This window comes from Eumetopias jubatus, unplaced genomic scaffold, assembly GCF_037043125.1.
Source record: "Eumetopias jubatus isolate StellerSeaLion01/CBP00866 unplaced genomic scaffold, mEumJub1_p1.0 scaffold_16, whole genome shotgun sequence".
NCBI lineage: Eukaryota > Metazoa > Chordata > Mammalia > Carnivora > Otariidae > Eumetopias > Eumetopias jubatus.
In genome coordinates, this window is record NW_028274822.1 from 80441598 (window position 1) to 80456528 (window position 14931).

The following is a 14931-nucleotide window of genomic DNA, read 5'->3' on the forward strand; positions in this document are numbered from 1 at the left end:
GAGAAAAAACAAAAAAAAAATCTGCAAGTGTAATCAGAAGGCAAGGGGGTCCCTGCCCAAAAAAATAATGGAAAATCTTAGTCTAATGTCAGGCTGGGTCCCCTCTTACAAATAACTGGCTTCACTCATGGAGGAAGAGAGGCAGCACTTTCTCACTTGGCCCAGATATAACCTGAGACTCCTTAACACAACCGAGGCAGGGGAGAGGGGTGTCACCCACCACCAGCTGAGGAAAGCCACACACAAAACCACACTATCGTTTGTGACCGTGGACTTCCTTCTGCTTTCTCTTTTGGATTATTTGACTATGGTGAGGTGAAGAAGCCTACTTTACCTGCTTGGCAGAGAAACAAGAGAATAATGTTCCTTATCCTCATACAAGTAGAATGAAGGCAAAGAAAAGCCCGCACTCATGCAAAATGAACGTAGATCTAGCTTTTACACTGTTAAGAGACACCAGGCACTGCTTTCTTCAATCAGTCCGCGCTTTAGGACTATCACCTGGTTTCTGGACAGGACACTACTGTAACGAAACAGGAGACATCACCTTTATTTTTAGTCATTCTGGTATAGAAAAGTCACACTTGCGGTGGCAGGAGCCTCCCCTCTTTTGCCCATTCAGATGGCCGATTCTCTGTTCTCGTCCTGGAACACAGTGCCTCTACCCCAGCAGAACCACAACCCTGCCACCGTCCTTTTTGATCCCAGCCACCACAACCTCTGGGATGGAGGTTCAGAACAAAGATTCAAACGGATAATCCTGTTTCTGCCACTTGACTAGCCATGTGACCAGGCTAAATACCCCCAAGTCTCAGCTTCCTCATCTGTAAAAGAGAGAGCATACCTACTCATAGGGTAGTTACAAGAATAAAATGAAATAATATATGGAAAGGGCATGGGGCAAGTACCAGGGCAAAGCACACAATAACTGATTGATACTGCTATATTCTTTCCTGGAGTGACACTTTGGCTCCCTTTTTCCCCCTTCAACAAGTATTTGTGGATTAGAACCACATTCCAGGTGACTCCTCTACCAGCTTGTTTACACAGAAAGTTTTGTCTCCCCCTGTCCTACCACAAGCAGAGGATTGCTGGTGACAGCAGGGAGGGGATGGCATGGTGGATGCAAAGTCACTAAGGAGTCTGAACAATGGGAACGTCCACGCTGTAGGTCTTTTTTGAGAGAACTTTTCAAAATGAATCATCAATTTTAAGACGCTATACCAGGTAACAACTAGAGAAGGATTTGCTCTAGTGTACAGTGCAGGAAAAGGAGGCAGCCACCAGAGAGCAAATGACCAGTCAGGGGTGTTATGGCCCCCATACCAACAAAGGATCTCAAATGCCATACTGGTCACGTTGTTAGCGTACCAGTTGTGATGGGTCTTGAGAATTTTTAAGTTCTGCGGGACAACTGTTTCAAAGCACTGAATTATGTAAACACCAACATTACAAAGCCAAACTTTTATTTATTTTTTAAAAAGACTTTATTTGACAATGAGAGAGGGAACACAAGCAGAGGGAGTGGGAGAGGGAGAAGCAGGCTTCCCACGGAGCAGGGAGCCTGATGTGGGCCTCGATCCCAGGATCCTGGGATCATGACCTGAGCCGAAGGCAGACGCTTAATGACTGAGCCACCCAGGCGCCCCAAAGCCAAACTTTTAAATCATTATGCCCTTAGAATTACAAATCAAGTTCCAGACTCCCTGTTGCTACCAGTGGTTAGGGAATGGCAGGGAAAAAAAGAAACTAATGTGATAAAGGAAGGTCCACATCTTTAGACCTATGTAGACCCACAAGGTCAGGAAACCAAAGGCTGAAGTTTCATGTTGCACACTTGTAAACTCTTTGGCAAGACATTTGATCACTGGTTCTTATAGTAGATGCTACAGTGGCTCACTCAGATTCCCCCTTCTGGATCCACGACACTTACTGCCCCAAATGCTCAGATGCTGCCTGCTCTGGGCTCATTGGCTCAGCTGTCAAGCACTTCCTAGGCACTACCCGTGGTCTAACAAGCTGCCTCGTCCAAGGTTACATCCCCTACTGGAGGGCAGCCTGCATCCAGTGACTAGTCAATACCTAGGTACAAAGCCTTGTCCCCCTTGCCACAATTCAGGGCTTCTCTGGAAGCCCAACCTGCTAAACCACCTGCAGGCAAATCTCCATCCCAGTGTCCTAAAAAATCCAACCTGATTTCCTGAAGCAGTAGATGTGATGCAGGACAGTTCTATATCCAACACATTCCCAAAGGTTCTGATGCACAACTCTGGAGACAGGAGTCTAGCTAACCTACTTCCCTTCCCTCCACTCAAGGAGGTGAAATGACGTTGGAGTGACATTATTAAACCAAGAGACAGAAAAAATTAGATTCAAAGTTAAATAAGTCATTCGTAAACCTCACTTTGTTATTAGTAACAGACCACTTAAGAGACACCTTATAAAAGATTGAGAGTTAGGAGCATGTTTGACCCTGAAGTTGAAAATAATTATTTTATAGACACCCAGGATTTGACGAGGATGTAGAGCCACATCCTGGACAGAAGTGCTAGCCCAATAAGCACGCACACGCTCACACTGGGGCTTGAGCACTCCCACTGGGCCCTGACCACAGCTCGTAAATAAAAGTAAACAATACTACACCTGCTGCAAGTATGCAGAGAAGTACCTTATCATCTAAAGGGGGCTATCAGACTTCCACCTAGGCCGTTCTGAAGCACAGAGCCATCTAAAAAGTTCTAGGCCACATGAACCAATTATGATTTATATGGTTTTAAAAACATGGAAGCAGACAAGTAGACATTTCAGAAACAAAGAAATTCCAAGAATGAAGGAAAGAGGTTAAAGACACTGGAAATATTAACATAGAGAAACTTGGTCACACTGAAAATATTAATAGGATCACAACGTTTAGTCCGTTATTTTTATAGCCCAAGCAATGTGAGACTGGCCAATAATGCTACAGAAAACCAAGACTTTAAGTATTAACATGGCTTCAATGTGAGGAAAAACACCGTTTTGATTAAATACAACCTGGCTTTTAATTTTTCAATGGCTCAAATATTGATTCTTTACCACTACGGTGACTCTTGTCCTGTGTTATACATCAAGACTATCTGTGGAGTTTTTTAAAAATGCCCCAAATTGCATTACCCCAAATTTCCAGGGGTGGGGCTCAAACATCTCTTCCTCAGGGATCCCCAGGCACACTAGAAATCAAGAACCACAACCCTAAATCATAGGTGGATTAAAAAAAAAAAAGGCAAAACAAAACAAAACAACCCACACAAACCCCACAAAGAGGTCATATTACTTTGTTAATTCAAAGTCAGCGAATACTAGATTTTCCCAAGTCTGCTGGACTTACTCCAAAAATTCTAAAAGAAATTGCAAATAGATCCATCCCCAGGGAGGCTGATTTGTACTCCTATGTGCTAATGTAAGACTAATTCTGTAAATGGATTGGTTTTGCGCCTTACTGTTAGAAATTTAATCTGTCTTCTCTTGTTTAGTAGAAGAAGGGATAATCACTAAGAGCCAAATCAGTGAAAAGTGAAGAAACGGCCTCAAGGTTTGTTCCCAATGTACATCTCCAGGACAAATGGAACATGAAAGCTCTCTAGGTGGTGTTTTAAGAAACCAAGAAAGGCACCTCGAACATACAATAGACATGCAATAGTATTTATGCTAAATCTGTGGCTGAAAGGAGACTGTTTTCTAAAGGAATTACTGTAAAAGTGGAGTAGAGCAGACCCACGCAATCTCAAACAGAAAGAATGAATTCCAGTTTCACCTGGGTCTTAAGAAAACAACTGGTTGATGGCAGGGGGAGTCTGAAATACTCAAGATTAAATAGGCATTATTCATTCACAATCCCAAATTTGTCTCAAAATATGTATTTTTAAAAAGATGACAGAACACCAAAACGTTAACAGCAGAGCCTCTGATCAATGGCATTACAAGATTTTTCTTTCTTCTGAATTCCCTAAGTATTTTTACAGTAAGTAGGTGATATTTTGACATAGAAAAGCAAAACATTTTTTTTTAAAGATTTTATTTATTTGAGAGAGAGAGCATGAGAGGGGGGAGGGTCAGAGGGAGAAGCAGGCTCCCCGCTGAGCAGGGAGCCCGATATGGGACTCGATCCCGGGACTCCAGGATCAGGACCTGAGCCAAAGGCAGTCGCTTAACCAACTGAGCCACCCAGGCGCCCCAAAAGCAAAAAACATTTTTGAAATAAGGTGTTTTGGGGCGCCTGGGTGGCTCAGCCGGTTAAGCATCTGCCTTCGGCTCAGGTCGTGATCTCAGGGTCCTGGGATCGAGCCCCACATGGGGTTCCCTGCTCAGTGGGGAGTCTGCTTCTCCCTCTCTCCCTCTATCTCCCCAACTTGTGCTTTCTCTCTCGCTCTCTGAAATAAAAATCTTAAAAAGATAGGTGTTTTATATTCAAAACACTATCTGAAATCAGGGCCATTCCAGATGCCAGGGGGAGAAGAGGTGCTATTGGCAAATGTGTAAGAAACGATGTCTACACTCAGAGCTAAAAAATCTTTTCTAGAGATAAGTCATCATCACATAAAACAGCATAAAGACGGGAGACTACAAAATGCAACATACACAGTCCCCTAAGGTATTCCAAAGTTCATTAGTAAATCAGCTATTTAGAACTTGGAAATCATTTCTACAGAGAAGCAATGCTATGAAGAGTGGTTAAGCTCCAAAGCAGTCCACAAAAAGCCAAGTTTTCTCTTCACATCTAACCTAATCCTCGTGCCTTGCGATGAGAAAAAGCAAAAAGTGTTAAGTTTCTGTTGACTGCATGCATGGATGATACACTACAAAATCTAACCAGCACAGTGCCTTGCACACAGCAGACGCACAATAAATGTCCAAAGCGTTTTTTTTTTTTTTTTAAGATTTTATTTGTCAGAGAGAGAACAAGCACAAGCAGGGAGAGCGGAAGGCAGAAGCAGGCTCCCCACTGGGCAAGAAGCCCGATGCGGGGCTTGATCCCAGGACCCTGGGATCATGACCTGAGCAGAAGGCAGACGCTTAACCCACTAAGCAACCCAGGCATTCCTTTTTGGTTTTTAAAACAAGCTTTCCAATTTCAAGAACCATTCTCATTCACCACCTACTGGTGGGATTGCACTGGGCACTTTGGCAAGGAATGGAGGCAGAAAACGCCCATCTAAAGGACTGGGAGCAAGTGCTGGGGGTGGCAGCGAAAGAAGTTGGTGTGAAGCAGAAGAGGCTGGCCCTCGGCCTTCAAAGTCCCTTTCAGTTTAAAGTGGGATCAGAGCTTAAGGACCCAGAAAGGAGATAAGTCAGGTGAAGGGGGCACTCCCAAGTCAGAAGCCTGGACCAGTATGGGTATGGATTTGTGGAAAGAGTTTCATGTCAAGGGTCCTAAACACTTCAAGCACATTCCTACCATCAGGATCAACTATATAATTCGTGGACCCCCATGTAAAACAAAACAGGGGGCCCTTGTTTAAAAAGGATTAAAAATGTTAAATCACATAGGTCACACAGGCCCACAAGGCCAGGGGGCCCAGGCCAGCACAGAACCCACACATTTGCCGTTCTCTGCCTAGAACCCTCACCCCCAGGTCTCTGCACACTTGCTCCCTCATCTCCTTCCGTGAAGGCCTTCTTGCATAGCACTATTTAAAATTACAGCCTCTCCCCCAACACATACACACTCTATCCCTTCTACCTGCTGTATTTTTCTCCAGATCATTACCTGACAATTATTTGTGCACATTCTACTTCTCTCCAGAATGTAAGTTCTGTAAGGGCACAGATCTTTACAGTCTTGTTCACTACTGTATCCTCAGTGCCTAGAACAGTGCCTACTACTAAGAAGCCATTTAATCAGTATTTGTGGAATCAATGAAGACCAAGCTGCTTCAACCAGCAGAACCTTTCAACGAAGAGATGGTGACCTAAGTTACAAGTGTTCTGGTATACACAGAGAGTATTTCAAAATGTGCCTAAGTAGAGACCTGCTAATTCATCACAGGAAAAAAATGAATCGCCCTGATAGTAAGATGTTCCACTGAGGGAAAGGAAGAAGGAAGAGAACTCTAAGCTCAAGACAGATTTCAAGTTGAGCATTAAAAAGAAAGCAGAGGACAGCAAAGAGGAAGGGAAATTGGCCCGGCTAAGCCAGTTCATGAGTTCACATTTTATTCTGTTTGCCGTGGTTCATATTAGCAAGTTTCCTCACTTGTTTCTAACTTAAAAACTGAAGCAAGCTATGCCATCAAATTGACCTTGTTGACAGCACAAATGTAGGTTCTGACAAATTAAATACTGACCTAGTGGACAATGCATATAAAACTTTATCAGGCCTGAAAACCCAAATCCTAACTGGAAGGATGTCTGAATGTTCCCAGGGGTTCTAACAACCATGGAGCAGCTTTCTAACACTGCTGTGGGGAGCAGTAATGCTGCCTATCTCAACTCCACAAACGTTGATGGGGCCGCTCCCGCACAGAGTGCTACAGGTAAGAGACCAAAAGACAGGAGACCCTGCCTTCCAGGGACTCCCAACCCCAGGTGTAGGGCAGCAAGGGGTTAATCTGTGATAGGTCTCAGCAAAGAGGAAATGAGTATAGTGAACTCTCCCCAATACTAATAAGAATAGGACCACTTTTAATTTACTGGCTGCTTATCGTATGCCAGGCTTTGTGCTAGGAACATTCCATGCTTTATTTCTCAGGTGTCCTCACAGGACAGGCATTAGCCATCATCCTCATTTGATAAGGCAGGATAAGTTAACTTGCCCAAGGTCAAACAGCTAGTTAAGCAGGGTCTCAGTTTGAACTTGAGTCTGCTGACTCCAGAGCCGAGACCCCTAAGTAGGCGCTACTGTGCTTCCATTAATGTCATCCTTTTAGTCAAAAGCAAGACTGTGGGCTTCTGAGTCAGGGACCATGTCAATTCTGCTTACTACGGAATCCCCAGCACCCAGCTGATCAATAAATATGGTTGATGATTAGAAAACACCTACATTCCCATAGTTAGGGCTGCTTCAAACACCCACCTAAAGGTGGACATCTGTTGTTTCTGTCGTTTCCTGCCCAACACCCACTCCCTCTACTTTTAGGAACCCCCCCCCCACTCCCACTCTTGATCACCTTGGTTTAATGAGGCTGATGCCTCCACCACCCCCCTCTTTATCGGGAGTGGATACAAGCCTCGCCAACCCGAGTCAGTGATTGGCCCGAGGATGAACACATGACCCAGTCTGGACCAATGGGAATTTAAGTTCATAACTTACGCTGCAGAGAACAGATGCTCTCTTTCTCCTTGTTGGAAGCAGATAGTTAAGACTTGGTGGCTCAGTCAGTTAAACGACTGCTTTCTGCTCAGGTCATGATCCCGGAGTCCTGGAATCGAGTCCCACGTCAGGCTCCCTGCTCCACAGTGAGTGTGCTTCTCCCTATGCCCCTCCCCTCATTCCCGTTCGCTCGCTCTCTCGCTCTCAAAAATCTTAAAAAAAAAAAAAAAAGAAAACTGGAGTTGCCGGTAGCTATTTTATCCCAAAGTGGGGGGAGGGGGGGTCTGCCTGTGAATAAAGACAACAAAAGGAAAGCCGGACGACGACACTGAGAGATTTCTAGTTGCGTCATCTAAGCACCCACATCTGGAATCTTCAGGCACACTAACCAATAGATTCCAGTTTGGGCTCCTTAAGCCAGTTTGAGTTGGGTGCTGATTGCGTGCGGCTCAAGAGTCCTGACACATCACCTAAATAAAAATGGGACCCTGCAACTGGACAGCACACATACCAAGCAAAGAAAGAAGCATCCTCGAAATTATGCTCAAGTGTGCCCACCACCTCTGAGAAGCTGGAGTTCATGGAGAGAGGGAAATGTAAGAAAAGTGCCTATTGCTTCTGAAAATCTGTCTGGGGCTGTAGCAGTTCTTTTACTTGTTAAAACCATATACTAAAAAGACAGTTTAGGTGTCCCCATTCATCACCTAAAAATCCCCGGCTTCTCAGTGCTATTACTTAAAGCTTCCCAAGAGAAGACAGGGCCCACTTCTAAGTTTTCATCTCAGCTACGCTTATCCATCAAAGGTCTGGCCTGCACCCAGCCAGGTGACCCTCCAACGCAGCACTGTTCACCTACTCCTTGAAAGGCAAATTAACTCTTGACTGCCAACTTACTAGCTGGATCTCACTCTAGTGAGGATACTGCAGGCTCGGAGATGAAAGAGGCCGCATCAAATACAACACAACAGAACGCACTGGCCCAACGGAGTGCACAAGGGGCTGGGGGGGAAGCACCCCAAAGAGAGGGGATGTTAGGAGGTAAGACCAGATTTGTATTTCTCCCTCATGTCAAGTGGATCAGCCTGTCGGAGTTTCTGTGGAGTCTCAGATGGAACTAAATCTTCCTTCTCTGGAGTCAGCCATGGATCAAATAAGGATTCTTGGGAAAACAAACGCAAAGATCACAAACTCATGACCCAAGGCAGACCTGGCCCACAGAAGATTTCACTTAACTGACAAGTGTAAGGACTTAAAAACTTTTTTTTGCATTAGTTACCAACAATTAAAAATGGGAGGAATTTGGGGCACCTGGGTGGCTCAGTCAAGTGTCTGCCTTCGCTTCAGGTCATGATCCCAGGGTCCTGGGATCGAGCCCCATGTCCGGCTCCCTACTCGGTGAGGGGGGGGGCGCTGCTTCCCCTGCTTGTATGTGGTTGTGCTCTGTCAAATAAAATCTTAAAAAAAAAAATATGGGAGGAATTTGAGTGATAGATGGCATTAATGGCCACTACTTTGTTCATTCTTCCCTGTATCCAGGAAGTGGGTGACTCCACCCTAACTCTAGACTTGGCCATCTGGCTCACTCTGGCAGATGTGACAGTAACAAACATGACCTGGGCAGAGTTTGAAAGCACTTGGGCATTAGAGCTTGCCCTCCTGCTGTTCTTGTAGCTCTGAGAAAGCCCATGCAGGGCTCACCTGTTGGATGACACATAGCGCGCGCGCACACGCACACACGCGCGCACACACACACACACCCAGCAACTAGCCAGCTGCCAGAATCAGAGCTGCCTAGCTAACCAGCAGCTAACCTCAGACATCTGAGTGAACCCACCCACACCCAGCCCAAACTGCCACTCTGCAAAATGGTGAATAGTGGTGGGTTGTTTATTTGAGAGAGCGTGCGAGAGCACACACGAGTGGGAGGAGGGACAGAGGGAGAAGGAGAAGCAGACTCCCCACTGAGCAGGGAGCCCGACCTGATCATGACCTGAACTGAAGGCAGACGCTTAACTGACTGAGCCACCCAGGTGCCCCTAAATAGTGGTGTTTTAAGCCAAAGTCCTGGGTGTTTCCTGTGTGGCAAAAACTGATGTAGTCCACATAAAAATAAACATTCCCAATTACAAAACAAAAATCTAAAGACCCTGCCACTGGGACCACATTCCCACAAGGCAACAACCAGTTGAGATGGGCAGTGGCTCCCACCTTTAACCCAGCTACTGTGTGTATCCCCTAGTTTATTTTTTTTTAAGATTTTATTTCTTTGACAGAGACACAGTGAGAGAGGGAACACAAGCAGGGGGAGTGGGAGAGGGAGAAGCAGGCTTCCCACGGAGCAGGGAGCCCGATGTGGGGCTCGATCCCAGGACCCTGGGATCATGACCTGAGCCGAAGGCAGATGCCCAATGACTGAGCCACCCAGGCACCACCCCCCACTTTATCACCTTCTCATCTCGCCCATGCTGAGGTCGAATTCAGTTGCCATAGGTCATCTCAGTTAGATGCTGTTATATTTATGGCAGAGAAGAAAGTGCAATACTGTATTCTACATACTTGAGTTACTATCAGGTAGGAAAGCCATTATAACCACCTTGGAAAATTGTCAGGATCTACTAAGGCTGAACATCTGCATACCTATGACCTATCAATTCCACAATTAGCTATATACCCAAGAAAAATGAGTACACAGGTTCCAAAAGATGTGCAAAGTGTTCACAGCACTACTCCCAATAGTCCCAAACCAGCTGTTAAACTAGTCATCAAGAATGTCCATCAACAGAATAAAATGTGACATATTCATAGAGATGAATTTCACACATAATGCTATGTGCTAGAACCCAGACACAAGCAAGCACATGCTGTATGATTCTACTTATAGTTCAAAAACAGACAAAATTAAAATAAGGTGTTAGAAGTCAGGTGAGAACACATGGGGGTTCTGACAAGCTGAGAATGCTGTTCTGAAATCTGGGTGTTATTTACATGGATGTGTACACTTGTGAAAACTCACCAACCTGGACATTTATGATTTTATACAGGGTTTGGTCTAAAGAAACTTTTAAAAGTAGAAAAACAAGACCAAGAAAGCTAGGTTTCAAACAAAATGGTTAAGTATTTTTTAGGGATATCATGAAGGCAATTCCTACACTATCTGTCATGTTTCACATTTAATGTGACAAAAAGAATAATAGCCATCATGGGGCACCCAGCTGGCTCAGTCAGTGGAGCATGCAACTCGACCTCAGGGTTGTGAGTTCAAGACCCAAGATAGGTGTTAGAGTACTTAAAAAATAAAAAAAAAAAAAAGATGAGTTAAAGCATTACAGATACATGGCTGGAATCTGGAGAGATACATAACAAAACACCTGGTGAACTAGGAAAAAGGACTGAATGAGCCACTCCGAGGCCACCTCACTCATTTGCATGATTTGCCTGACCTCTGGGGCTTACAACCACTGACATGGGAATCCAAGCCTTTTCCGGAAAGGTTACCATCATTTCTCACATTTAGGATACTGGGAAGGTTGAATGCCCCTAAAAATCAATTACTTTCTAAATGCTCATCTGTCAAATGGGGCAAATAGCTACTGGAGAGGGTTGTAGGAGAACTGAAGAAAAGATCTTTAAGCCTTTAAGGCAGTACCAAGGAGAGTGAGAGTAATTTTATTTATAGCCGTGTTGATGACTGCAAAGTACTTAGAAAAAGTGCCCTGAAGGTTGGATGCTGTTCATAGGATGCAGAGCCCAGTAGCACCTAATATGATTCTGCAGACAAAGGAGATCATGGGCACACACTCCAGAGCAGCTTTTTTCTAACTGTAATTCCGATGTGCCTCTTGGATCCTACAGTAGGTAGGCCCCTTCCATTTCTAGAAGACTTCATTTAGGGCTCCACAATTTTTGGTTTCAATGCCTATCCCTCAGGAGTATTAGGGCCAGAAAGCCTTGAAGAATCAAGATAGTAAACCAAAGGAAGCTATACAGCAGAAAACAATTTGGTCTCAAATTTGCTTGACCATCCCAACCATCACATTTCTAAGAGCTTCCTCAGGATATCGATTAAGCAGATCTAGGGACACACCAGAACCTGTCTTTTAATAAGGCCTAAGGGGATTTTTACACCAAGTTTGCAAAACTATACTACCTGGTGAAATTTACAGCCTAACAGACCTGGATCCAAATTCAACCCCCAGAACGTATCAGCTAGGCATCCCTGGGGCAGTTACAGAAAGCCTCCTTGAATATCCTCATTCATAAAAGGAGATACAATATGGACTTTCCAGGATTGTTGTGAAGCCTGAAGACACTGCCACACTCAGCAGGCTGGATTTTTGCTGTGAGGCCCCAAGTGTGCCTTTGTCCTAACAATCCATTTTCCTGCTTCCCTCTACCACCGTAAGGTGGTCTTGGCTTAGCCTACAAATCTACTTCCATGGGAGTGATTTCTGCATAGATCTGGAATGGCCTGAGCAACTTCTCCAGTGCTAAACCACCTTCCCAAGGCATTGAAAGATTTTTACATCTGCCAGACTTCCTCAGTGATGACCCACTTCTTACAGAAGCAGACATGATACCAGCATGAATTTTCATATACATAAGAATTGTCACATTAGATGAGTTTATAATGCATGTACACAGAAAAAGGTTCTAACCCTAGAAGTGGACCAGAAACTTGGTGGAAACTCCTATAGCTCTTAATGTTATTTGAATAAAACTATGTCAAATAAGCCATTATTTCTAGAAACAACTTGCCAATTACAGAATTACTCTGAACTGGGAAGCTGTAGAAGCCTTCTTCAAGCCTAATTTAAATCGAACCAGGGGTGCCTGGGTGGCTCAGTAGTTAAAGCAAATGGCTCTTGACTTTTGACTTGGGCTCAGGTCAGGAGATCTAGCCCAGCATCAGCCTCCATGCTCAGCAGGGAGTCTGCTTGAGGATTCTCTCCCCCTCTGCCCCCCCCCAAATAAGTCAAACCATTAAAATTTGCTGTATTTCCTAACCCTTAACCATGGATGTATTTTAGATGATTCTGATTGTGTCAACTTTGTAAAGGGTTTTTTTTGGGGGGGTCCTCCAGATTCTCAAAAGGATCCATGCCCATGAAGTGGTTAAGAACCTCCATGCTAATGACAGTGCCCACAGGATTTGCTTTCCCTTTCTTTTAAATACATGTACAGTTGGAAAAAAACTTAGTACAAACATTATACAGAACAAAGTTAAAATTGCTTCCTATCCCCGGCCTGAGACCTCCCTAAAAGCAACCCTTTCCAAAAGAGTTCAAGAGCAGGATTTCCTCAAACTGATACTGATAATTTCGGGCTGGGTAATTCTTTCTGGATGCTGTCCATGCACTGTAGGATGTTCAGGAGTATCCCCGACTTCTACCCACTAGACTCCAGTAGCAACTCCCCCAACCCAGTTGTGGCATCCTAAAAAGGTCGGCAGACACTGCCTCTATGGGGGAAGTCACCCCAGAGTGGGAAGCACCCCTTCCCGAGATGCTCTATGCCTGCAGACATAGGGTAGCACACACTTTCCGATTCATAGGCGGGGGGGGGGGGGGGGGGGGCTTGAGGCAAGGGCAGGCCCGGACCTCGGCAGGAGGCGACGGCCACTCACCAGGTCGCGGATGAGCTGGTCCACCAGCTGCTCCCCGACCCCGGCGCCCTCCCGAGCCGGAGGGGAGCGGGAACGGCTCGCCGCATCCTGCCTCTCGGCCCAGGTCGCCCGCGCCGCCGGGGGTCGCCCCGCACCCTCCAGGAGGCCCTGGGCCAGCGCCAGGTACCCCGAGGCCTGCTCGCCGCGCCCTGGGGCCACTTCGGCCTGTCGCGGCCGCCGCTCGGCAGCCTCGGGCCGCCGCCGCTTCCTGAGCGCCTGGGCCTGCGCCAGCTCCTCCTGCCAGCGCCGGCGGAACTCCTCCAGGCTGTGGTCATCCATCGCTGCCGCGCTCGGTCCTCGGCGTCCTCCTGGGCCCGCCGGCTGCCACAGGACAGTCCCTCCGCGGGAAGTGTCCGCCGCGGCCGGAAATCCGCGCCGCCGCCGCACTCGGGTTCCGGGTGGGCGGCCCCGCCCCCGGCGCACCGCTCGAGCGGTCCCCCGCGGGGGCTCGCGGCGCCCCAGGCCGAAGTTGGTGGCCTGACCCCGCGCCCAGGCTCTCCGCTTTCCCGCCTGCGGCTCTTGTCAAGCGCGGACTTGGCGCCAAGCACCGTTTCTTTGGGCAAACATGCATTGAGGACTTACTGGATGCCAGGCGCTGAGGATTCAGCATTTAAATCTGACCCCCTGCCCCCACCCTCCTAATATCACTCCCTTCTTGGTGTTTCCATTCAAGGGGGGGGGGGGGGGGAAGAGACGACATCAACAAACGAATATGAAGGCTTGAATTAGTGGTAGCTATTGACAAAATAAGGTAATAAGGCACGGGATGGGGATGGGGGCTTAACTTTAGAGGGATGTTCAGGGAAGGCATCTCTGAGACGGCATCTGAACTAAGAGCTAAATGAGAAAAAACAGCCGTGGAAAGATCTCCGAAGACATTTCTAGAAGGAACTACAAGTGAGATGGGAAAAGAAGTGGCGTACAATCGTATTCCATCTTCCAAATGTTTTGAACCTGCTCTTCCCTCCTCCGGGAATGTTTCTAACCCCCTTGACCTACTTAACTGCCACACATCTTCCCTAACTCAGCTCATACCTCCCTTAATCTCCCCTCCATCCCTTGCGTCCCCCCCCCGCAAAATAAGGTCACCTGGGTGTCCCCACTTTACAGATGAAGAAACTGAGCTAAAAAAACACACAGCTGGTCATGTGCAGACTCAGGATTCCGCCCCCCCGCCCCCCCCCCAGACCTGACCTTAACCTAATCCTACAGCCTATATGCCTAAGCCAGCTAGGAACCATTTGACTAATTTCGTTACCATGATTTTTCAGTGCAGGGATATTAACAGCATGGTGATCAACAGCCTGGGCCCCAGAATCAGACAGACAAATCTACTTGGGAATCCCAGCACCCTCATTTACTCTCATCGCCTTTCTTCCAAGAATTCTATTTCTAGGAATTTATCCTAAGAGAAGAAACTGGAGGATGAAGTCAACGAATACCTTCAAGGATGGCACCGGAGCATGGTTTTATTTTTATTTTTTTAAAGATTTTATTTGACAGAGAAATAGCGAGAGAGGGAACACAAGCAGGGGGAGTGGGAGAGCAGGAAGACTGATGCGGGGCTTCCCGCATGAGCCTTCCCACTGAGCAGGAAGCCTGATGCGTGGCTCTATCCCAGAACTCTGGGATCATGACCTGAGCCGAAGGAAGACGCTTAATGACTGAGCCACCCAGGCGCCCCGGAGCATTGTTTTATAATACTGAACATCGGAAGCAATCTAAGTAACTGACAATACGCCATTGGTTAAATAAATTTTGCTCCCATTAGAAGGTAAGAAAGATCCTAACTAGAATATCAGCTCCTTAAAAGCTGAGACAGGATCTGTTTGTCCATTGCTAGGTCTTTAGCACTCAAAACCATGCCTGGGATATAGTAGCTGCTCTATAATGAATCAATGAAATACTATGTAGCTATTAAATATTACATGGAGAAAATTTAAATCACATGAAGATATAACCTAGCAAGAGAAAACCAGAA

General features: G+C 46.3%; 1 protein-coding gene across 1 annotated transcript in view; it reads right to left on the reverse strand.

The window, feature by feature from the left end:
* Positions 1 to 13315, reverse strand: part of FBXW8 (F-box and WD repeat domain containing 8) — a 121105-nt gene extending 107790 nt beyond the window's left edge. The window contains exon 1 of the mRNA XM_028116507.2: positions 12912 to 13315. Coding sequence (XP_027972308.1) covers positions 12912 to 13229 — 318 coding nt within the window. The 5' untranslated portion in view covers positions 13230 to 13315. The remainder of the gene's footprint in view (positions 1 to 12911) is intronic.
* Positions 13316 to 14931: the final 1616 nt, after the last annotated feature.